The 10,465-nt window shown below is 56.2% G+C and overlaps 1 protein-coding gene across 1 annotated transcript; it reads right to left on the minus strand.

Moving 5' to 3' along the window:
- Positions 1-1,694: 1,694 nt before the first annotated feature.
- LOC133339915 (homeobox protein orthopedia-like) lies at positions 1,695-3,252 on the minus strand (the record flags this gene model as incomplete). Its single annotated transcript, XM_061548033.1, is given in 3 exon segments — positions 1,695-2,053; positions 2,056-2,160; positions 2,896-3,252. Coding segments are annotated over 3 exon segments (528 nt in total), but the record flags the coding sequence as incomplete, so codon positions are not given.
- Between the last annotated feature and the right edge of the window lie 7,213 nt (positions 3,253-10,465).

Below are 10,465 nucleotides of genomic sequence, written 5' to 3' on the forward strand. Positions count from 1 at the left end.
ACCATCATCACTACCATCACCATCACTACCAACATCACCACCATCATCACCACCACCATCACCATCATCACTACCATCATCACCATCACTACCATCACCACCATCATCATCATCATCGCCATCATCATCGCCACCATCATCATCACCACCACCATCACCATCATCGTCACCATCATCACCACCATCATCACTACCATCATCATCGCCACCACCATCACCATCATCACTACCATCATCACCACCACCATCATCATCACCATCACTACCATCATCACCAATACCACGATCACCATCAACACTACCATCATCACTACCAGCATCACCATCATCATTACCATCATCGCCACCACCATCATCATCGCCACCACCATCGCCACAACCAATACCACGATCACCCCCACCATCAGCGTCATCGCTGCCCATCCGCTGTGGTTATTGTTGACGCGATGGCGATTGTAACTGCGCAGCTACCGCGCTACTCTCGCTGTGGGCTCGCGGTGCCGTGGTGTGTGACGCTATGTCCGACGTTTCGCTCCACGTGCCGGGAACTTCTGCGGGAATTGACGGTGCGGACGCAGCGGCAAACACCTTCCGGTAGCGTAGAGTGGCTCTTGTTGTGCCAGTTAACCATTGTCAAATCTAACAAGTTTAACCACTGCCATTGCTAACCAGTTAACAATTGTTACATTTAACTATTATTGTACTATTTAACTTATGTAATATCTAACCAGTGAACTAGTGTTACAATTCACGATTCGTATCAGTGCCTATTGCAATACGAGTTAGCTATGCTCATAGTTGCTATTGTTACGCTGTCGCTCTGATTGGGACTGCCGCTGTTTGTGTTGAGAGTTATGATTGTTCTGCCAGGATCGTCACCCGATGGCCGCTATGAATGAGAGTTACCAAGGCGATGATTACGGCTGTTGCTGTTGTTGCTGTTGTTGTTGTTGTCAACATTCTGGTTGTCGCTCGTGTAACTCTCGAGTAGTTTTGGGTGTTTTTATTGATCGACGACCGCGACTCAAGCTGCCCACATTGTGGGTCGCGAACGCAGCGCGCCGCGGTCGCGCTGCGTTCGCGCTCTTCCGCGATAACCTCAGAAACAGCGACACCCACCTCGACAACAACAACACAACCACGATAGCAATTACCAGGATAACAACCACCACCACGACAACCACTACCACCACCACGACGACAACAACACGACGACGCCAGGGTCGACAAGAGGGCGATGGGTTCGCGGTGGCGGAGTGCGACAGCGAAAACGCGACGACGACGACGACGACGCGGCGCGAATAGCAGCGACCGTAGCTCCGTGTCGATGACAATGATGGCAGCGGCCGCACACGCGCACGTGTATACGCACGCGCGTGAATACACACGCACGTGTACACGCACGTGAACACACACGTGAACACACGCACGTGTACACGCACGTGCACACCAGACTTGCACGCACACGTCAACAAACCACGCGCGATCACCCGCGCGTACACACACACACGTGTACACACACACACACGTGTACACACACTGTACACACACACGTGTACACACACACGCGTGTACAAACACACGCGTGTACACACACACGCGCGCGATACGTACGCATCCAAACGACACGCTGCCGCACGTGTACACGCACACCCGTCGCCCCGCCCGCCCGCCCCGCGCACACGTGCACACACCTGCACGCGCGCGGCACGCACCTGCACGCGCGACTCGGTGAGGCCGATGCGCAGCGCCAGCTCCTCGCGCATGAAGATGTCGGGGTAGTGCGTCTTGGCGAAGCTGCGCTCCAGCTCGTTGAGCTGCGCGGGCGTGAAGCGCGTGCGGTGACGCTTCTGCTTCTGCGGCGCCACCCCCGACTGCTGCTTGCTGCTGTCCGGCTCCTTGAGAGCCGACAGCCCCGAGCCGCCGCCTCCTCCTCCACCACCTCCTCCACCTCCTCCTACTCCACCACCTCCTCCTCCGCCGCCGGGTCCCTGGTTCTGCTGCTGCTGCTGCATGTCGTCCCCCCCGAGCATCGTGACTCCGTCGGGGCCCCGCACCCCCCCGAGACGCACGGGTGCTCGTTCCCGTTGCCGCCCACGCCGACCAGGCGACACTTGCTGGCCTCGGCGACTCGCAGCATCTCAGAGTGATCCTTGAGACCTGAACATACGAAAAGAAGGGGGGGAGTGATGGGTGGGGGGTCCGTGAGATGGGGGGGGTCTCCATTATTTGAGCCCCCTTCGGGGGGGTCCCTCTTAGCCAGGGCGCCTTTAGCGGAGTCTCCAATTCCAAAAATCCCTCTCACTCGGGACCCCTGTCGTCTTCGGAGTTCTCCCCACCAGGATCCCGACTAGCAGAGGTCCCCTTCCCGGTCCCCTCGCTCGCGAAGAGACACGTGCTGCTGCTGCTCGCACGCCAGCGCGCGCGAATGTAAACACGCCGCGCTAATGGAGATGAATGGAAACGGGAGTTCCGCTCGCCGCGCGCATCATTGCGTGTCTCGGTGTCTCCGCGTGTCTCGGTGTCTCCGCGTGTCTCCGCGTTTCTCGGTGTCTCCGCGTGTCTCGGTGTCTCCGCGTGTCTCCGCGTGTCTCGGTGTCTCCGCGTGTCTCCGCGTGTCTCGGTGTCTCCGCGTGTCTCCGCGTGTCTCGGTGTCTGCGCGTGTCTCGGTGTCTCCGTGTGTCTCAGTATGTCTCCGCGTGTCTCGGTGTGTCTCGGCGTGTCTCAGTATGTCTCCGCGTGGCGTGTCTCTGGTATAAGGGTGTCTCGATAGTGTCTCCGCGTGTCTCTCTCTAAGTCTCCGAGCGGGACTTGATGAGGTGCGTGTGTCTGCGCAACTCGGCGCTTGGAGTTTTGACTCGGCGTGTCTCTGCGTGTCTGGCCGCGGCGTCTCACCCTCGGCGGAGTACATGTTCCTCTGCACGAGTCGCGAGTCCAGCATGTCTGCGTGCGACAGCATCGCGAGGCTGCTGCTGCCGCGCCGGGCGGCTCCCGCCCCCCCCCCTCCTCCTCCGCGCTCTCGCCCCTAATCTCCCCTGATCTCGTTTCACGCTCGTCTCCCGCCGCCCGCTCTGCTCGCTCTCGTCACACTGGTCGATGTCGCCGTTGTTCTTATCGTCGATGTCGTAGCTGTTAAAGTTGATGCCACGCGGCAGTGGCCGCGCGTCGCCGCCGGCCGATGAATATAACGGCGCGACGCCTAATGGGCCGGCCTTATGAGCCACCTAAATCAGGGCCGTCACGCAATCACAGCCAATGAGATCTGACGAGGTGAGGGCTACTGACTCCCCCCTCCCCTTGCACCCCTCCTCCCCCTCCTCCTCCTCCCCCCCGAATTAGCGTCGCCTCGCCCCTCCCTCAGCCCCCCCCCCCCGCGCCGCGAGTGCGCGCGCGCGTTCGCGATGGCAGCGGCACTTAGCACGGGCACGCGCGGGGCCACGCGGGCTCGCTCGCTCACTCAGCACCACGGGGGCCCGGGGGAGCGGGGGGGAGAGGGACAAACATGAGCAGAGATGAGCGGAGATGAGCAGGAGATACAGCTTGTGGTCAAAGGAGATGATAGGTACCGCTTGGAAGATGAACGAAGCTCAACAGGGATGAGCCGGAGTGATGTGAGTGTGCGGCGTGAGATGATGATGATGACTATGTTGGGACGTCGGATGATAATGTTGAGGTGTGAGATGATGACCATGATGTTGATCCTCCGTGACATGATGATGGTAAGTTGTGAGATGATGGTGCAGCGTTGGATGACGGGGATGGTCTAGCGTGAGGCACTGGTGAAGCTTGATGATGATGGGGATGGTGGCGCAGCGTGCGATGGTGGTGGTGCAGTAGCGAGAGATGATGATGATGAAGATGATGATGATGGGGGTGCTGATGAAGCTGGACACGCTGCGCACAAATCGCGGTTCGGGGCTCCCATCTCTCCCCGAGTCCCGGGCCGCGCGCACAGATCCGCGCTGCGCTCTCCCTCTGCTCAGTTTCCTCAACAACATCAACCACTCCCCCCCCCCTCGAAACCCCCACCGGCCCCCCCAAATCTCACAAAACCAGACGCGAGCCCGGCGGATGAAAGTTCCCCCCCGTGTTTGAGGTGAATTTTGAGCGATGGCCGCTGCCGGTGGCGTAGTCGCGCTCCTCCCCACGGCTCGGGAAGGTGGAGGCGGCGTTGCGAAGCTGCGTGGATTCGCCTCTCATTGGATTCATCAGCCGCGAGGGCACCAGCGGGGACAGAGCCGCACGGGAGCGCGGCGGCTCTCCTCGCGTCTCCTCTCCTCGCTCATGTACCCCCCGATTATCTCCGTTCCTCCTCTCCCCGCTCCTCTCCCTGCTCCTCTCCCTGCTCCTCTTCTCTGTTGCCGCTGCCGCTGCTGCTGCTGCTCCCATCGCATCGCCCGCGTCTCCCCGCGTGTCTCCGGGCTCCGTCGCGGGTCCACGTCCTGGGGTCTCCGCCTCGCGTCACTCCCCGCGCTCAGCACCCGCCTCGACTCCCTGCGCCTCCCCAGAGGTAGGGTGCTGCTGTGAAGAGACCCTTTCCAGCACCGCACGCCCCCCCCCTCCCTGTGCCCCCCTCTTTGTTTTCTTTTCTTTGATTCCCGTTCCTCCCCATCCCGTCCCGGGAGCGGCGCGCGGCCTCGTGGAGCCACGGAGACGCGCGCTTGGCGAGTCGAGGCGACACGGGAGGGTCTGCGTGAGTGCGAGTGAGTGAATGTGAGAGTGGGTGAGTGTGAGAGTGGGTGAGTGTGAGAGTGGGTGAGTGTGAGAGTTAGTGAGTGTGAGTGAGCGAGTGCATGCGTGAGTGAGGGAGCGTGAGTGTGAGAGTGAGTGTGTGAATGAGTGTGAGAGTGAGTGAGTGAATGCGGGTGTGAGCGTGAGTGAGTGCGACAGTGAGTGAGTGTGAGTGAGTGGGAGTGAGTGAGTGTGAGTGAGTGGGAGTGAGTGTCCCCCAGAGCGCAGTACTGGCCACTCCACTCCGGTCTAAATAGGTGCTCGCTAACATTACTTGCCCGAAGTCTGTTAAAGACTATATGGGTGGTCTTTAGCATTGTATTTGTGTGAATGTGCGTGTATGATTGAGTGGCCGATTTACTCACACGCGCGCGCGCACGCATCATCACCATCATCACCAAAACGACCATCACCACCACCACCATCACCACCATCATCACCATCAGCACCAACACTACTATCAACACCACCATCACCACATCAGCACCACCACTACCATCACCTTTCTAGATTTGAAGCTTTCGTGACTGCAATGATTCATATTCTTGGGTTTTTTCGGTAAAGTCACGTAGGTAAAAAATTAAATCACCACCACCATTATCACCATCATCACCATCAGCACCAACACGACCATCACCACCACCATTATTACCATCAGCAACAACATCATCATCGTCAACATCGTCAACATCATCGACCCCGCGCGCACCTGACCCGCGCTCCAGGCCTCGACTCACTCGTGCATGTACATAAGTATATATGTATGTACACGTGTGTGTACACACATGTCTACGTGTGTATGTATTAGCATATACATGTATGTGTGTGTATAAATATACGGTGCACGTAGGTATGTTGAACTTATTTCGCACCGTTCGTAGTAACCTCAGCCTCAGATTAGAACTCGCCGCGGTTATTAGATATCGCCGCTGCCGCTCCGCGTGGCCGAGCGGCCCACGTCGGCGCCGCCTGCGGCACTTGCCCCGCGAATTGCGGCGAGACGGCGCCGCGTTGTATCTGCACGCGATATTCAACGTGGATAGTGCAGCAGCAGCAGCATGACGCAGTGCAGTGGAGGCTGAGAGTGAGAGAGGGGGCCCGGGTGCCGACACGGGGAGGGGGGGGGGGTCTCGCTCGCTTGCAGCTTTCCGTCGGCATTATCGTCACACTCCGCCAGCGGCAAATGACTCGGTTCACCGACGATGATGATGAGCGTGTGAATCAATAATTTTCTTGTACTGTACTCAAAACACTCGACTGCATTTGTGCAAAATGTCACCTCTCTCATTCCTAGAACTTACGCTCATCGTTATCATCCCACACACTGCAGATTCGTGCATATGTGCACGTGCGCGGTGTTGTACACGTACGTGTGTGTGTATGTGTGGTGTGATGTATGTTGTGTATATATGTTGTGTATACGTGTGATGCGTGCAGTGTCGATGTGTCCCGCGTGTACGCGGGTGGTGTGCGTGTGTCTGCACAGACTCTGCTGTCGCTGTCACGCGCTCGAGTGATCTTGCACAATGAGTGATCTATTGGTGCGCGCCTGTGTGTGTGGGCTACAGGGCGAGATGGGTGTTTTGTGTACACGTGTTGGTGTATGCACAGCGTGTTAGGGCGCAGGGCGTATGCGCGTCCGTGTGTATGAATACGTGGTGTGTGTGTGTGTAGTGTGTGGATTTATGTGCATGCATGTGTATATATCTATAACGTGTGTGTGCATATGGCCTTAATAGGCGCTCGCTAAAAGTATGTGTCCCAACAGTCTGTTCAGGGTGTCCGAGGTGTATTTGTCTCTGTGCGTGTGGACAGCGGTGGTTAGCGCATTGCGCTCCTAACCCGGGCCGGACCCGAGTTCGATTCCCGTCTTACAGCCAACATCGGTGGCGGATATCTGCACCGGTCCAGAACCCCTCCCCAAGTCCGACTCAGTCTTAAACGAGTATCTGGTCGCGGAATGTGAACATCAGCATTGGGAAGACAAAGGCGGCCGGGTCGTGCTGGCAGCCTGCTGAGCCCATTTGCCGTGTCGGCCCAACTGTCTGTTAAAGGCTATACGGGGACCTTTGTCTTTGTTAGTATATATGCGTCTGTGTGTCGGCATAAGCGTGTGTGTGTGTGTGTGCTGGCTGTCCGCGTAATGTGTATTTATGTGTGTGTGCTTCGCGGTTATGTGTGTGTGTGTCATGTGTATTTACGCGCCGCGGGCTCGCGTGTCTGTTTATGTTTGTGAGTGCGTGCGAGATGCTCCTGTGTGTGTGTATCGGCGGCATGGTATGTTTATGCCTTTGTGTGTAATGTGTAGTTATGTGTTGCTCTGTGTAAGAGTATTTATGTGTGTAGTTGCAGCCGCGTTTACACGCGTCATCACCAATGTGCAGTACACACGCACGCTGCGTCTCGTCGACACCCACACACACATGCAAGGTGTGCATCACGCCAACACGGAGTGTGCACATACACAACATTTGTGTTTGGTATGCACACGCATCAGCATTCTTTATTCGTGTGTACAGACATATACACAGCGCTTCACTGCTGCTAGGCTTTGCGTAGAGTAGGGGATATCGGCGTAAGGCACTGCCACTACCACTAGAATTAACGTTTATGCATATGCAAGTAATCCTATATATTGTCCTATATTTTATACATTCTTATAAACATGTTTAAAACACTAAGTCCTAGATGTGGAGGCCGAGAGGAGGCGAGATGGAGCCAAACTATAGACACACAATCATCGTCATGTAGAGTGCATTGTAGACATTAAATACTAATTATACATGGTACATTACAGACGCACAACACTAATTATGTACTGTGCATTATACAGACACAATATTTATATATATAATACGTGTGTCTACACAATCGTGCATATCCGGTATATTAGTTACAAAATAACAATGGTATATATGCACACACGATGTTAATACTCTGCACAGATGATACAAAGATACAGAGTATCGACACACACGGCTACTCTCATGCCGTGTAGAGACACGTAATGTGTTACCATCGTGATACCGTCGTGACATCACAGATCTACCATCGCCATGTCACGTGCGCATTGCCATCATTATTATAGGAGGATAGATAGTTAACATTGGTTTCGTTATAATTTCGCCCAATTGTATATTTAAGACAAAGATTCGCCCTTTAGCCTTGAACAGACTGTTGGGGCAAGTGCTGTTAGCGAGTAGCACCTTCGAAGCCGGCAAGCCACACGAGGAAGTGTTTGGGTGGCCAGCACCACGCCCGACCGCCTTTGTCCTCCTCGTGGCGATGTTAACACACCGCACATGGTACTAATTTTAGGCTGAGTGGACCTAGGGGAGTCCTTAAACCGGTTCAGATAATTGTCACTGGTGTTGGCCGTGAGCGAGAATCGAACTCGGGTCGCCGGGTTTGTAGCGCAGCGCGCTCACCACTGCGGCACCGCTCCCCACAACAGTACAGACTGCACAGACTGACGCGCGCGGTAGATGGATCACGAGGGAGGCGCAGTGCTGGCGATGAGTGCAGGCTGAGTGAGTGGCATCACTCAGCCTGCAGTGGCCGCACTGCTGCCGCCGCCGCTGCTGCCGCCGCCGCTGCTGCCGCTCCTCGTCCTCCTCCTCCGCGGCTGCTGCTGCAGGCGACGACGGCTCGCGCGGTCCGTCACGGGCGGGTCGCGCCGGTGCCCGACGTCACCGGACGTTACCTCTCGGTGCCCGAGGTTACTCGAGGTTACCCTACGTTGCAGGAAGTACCAAACGTTACCAAACGCACTCTCAACTTTACGAGGTTGCTCGAGGTTATATGAGGTGACCAATGTTACCCAGGGTTACCCCACATTACCCGATGTTACCCGATGGTTACTCGATGCTACTCGAGGGTTACCGGAGATTGTCTGAGGTTACCATAGATGACCCGATGTTACCCGGGGTTACCCGCTAAGGGATGAGGAACGTCACCCCCAGCTAACGGTGACAGTGCTGGCAGGCGATGGGGGAACCGTGGCGACTGAAGCGGTCCACCCCCCACCGCCCCCACCACCTCCTCCTCCTCCTCCCCACCTTCACGAATCCCACTCGACCACCGTGGTGAAGTATGGTTACACATACTCGTTGGTTCTTTCGCTAAAGCCACGTGTAGGTGTAAAGTGTTAAGTGTGGTTACACAGCCCCACGATCATCGACACTGCATTCAGCAGTGGATGTGCACATGGCTATGCGTTGTCTTTGTTATTATTACTATTATTGTGGTAAAACACCTTCTAATAACCACAACCCTATCACGACTAATACTACAGCTATAACCACAACTAATACAACCACGACTAATACCACCACTATAACAACCACGACTGTAACAACCACAACGATAACGGCCACAACGCGCACCGCAGCGTCGTATTGGCGAAGCAGAGCGACACGGAGACCGCCGCCGCCGCTGCTGCTCGTGGCTGGTGCTCGTGGCTGGTGGTGGTCGCTGTGCGTGGCTGGTGCTCGTGGCTGGTGCTCGTGGCTGGTGGTGGTGGTGGTCGTTGTGCGTGGCTGGTGCTCGTGGCTGGTGCTCGTGGCTGGTGGTGGTGGTGGTGGTCGTTGTGCGTGGCTGGTGCTCGTGGCTGGTGGTGGTGGTGTTCGCTGTGCGTGCGACCTCGGCCCGCTCCGCGTGCGCCGCGGGGTTCGGCACGCGTGGGCCTCTGCGGTGCGCCGTGCCGGCCTTCGTCGATGCTCCTCAGCAACAGCACTCGCCCCAACAGTCTGCTAAGGCTCTTTGTTTTCGCATAGGGGGCGGTAGAGTAGCGGTCAGCGCGCTGCGCTACGAACCCCGCCACCCGAGTTCGATTCCCACTCACGGCCAACACCAGTGCCGCTTATCTGAACCAGTCCTGGGCCTCCCCTAGATCGACTTAGCCTCAAATTAGTGCTTGATTTTGTGCGTAGAAACATCGCCACTGGGGAGACAAATGCGGCCGGGCGTGGTGCCGGGCACCTACTCCCTCATGTACCGTTCCGGACTTCATAGGTACTCGCTAACTGCACTTGCCTCAGTCGTCTGTTCAGGCTAAACGGGGGGTCTTTGTCTTTTTGCATGTGTGCGTGTGTATTCGTGTGTATGTGTGTGCGCGCGTGTATTCATGTGTGTGTGTGGGCGCGTGTGTATTCGTGTGAGTGTTTGTGTGTCCGTGTGTATTCGTGTGTTTTGTGTGCGTGTGTATTCGGGTGTATTCGTGTGTGTGTGTGTGCGTGTGTATTCGTTTGGGTGTTTGTGTGCGCGTGTTTATTCGTGTGTGTGTGCGCGTGTGTGTATTCGGGTGTGTGTGTGCGCGTGTGTGTGTGCGCGTGTGTGTGTGCGCGTGTGTATTCGTGTGTGTGTGTATTCGGGTGTGTGTGCGCGCGTGTGTGCGTGTGCGCGTGTGTGTATTCGTGTGTGTGTGCGCGCTGTGTATTCGTGTGGTGTGGGCGTGTGTATTCGTGTGTGTGCGTGTGTATTCGTGTGGGTGTAGGCGTGTGTATTCGTGTGTGAGTGTGTGCGTGTGTGTATTCGTGTGTATTCGTGTGGGTGTATGCGTGTGTATTCGTGTGTGTGTGTGCGTGTGTATTCGTGTGTGTGTGTATTCGTGTGGGTGTGTATTCGTGTGTGCGTGTGTGTATTCGTGTGTGCGTGTGTATTCGTGTGTGACAGTGTGCGTGTGTGTATTCGTGTGTATTCGTGTGTGTGTGTGCGTGTGTATTCGTGTGTGTGT

This window comes from Lethenteron reissneri, unplaced genomic scaffold, assembly GCF_015708825.2.
Source record: "Lethenteron reissneri isolate LAM-NWPU_2019-01 unplaced genomic scaffold, ASM1570882v1 scaffold_557, whole genome shotgun sequence".
Classification (NCBI taxonomy): domain Eukaryota; kingdom Metazoa; phylum Chordata; class Hyperoartia; order Petromyzontiformes; family Petromyzontidae; genus Lethenteron; species Lethenteron reissneri.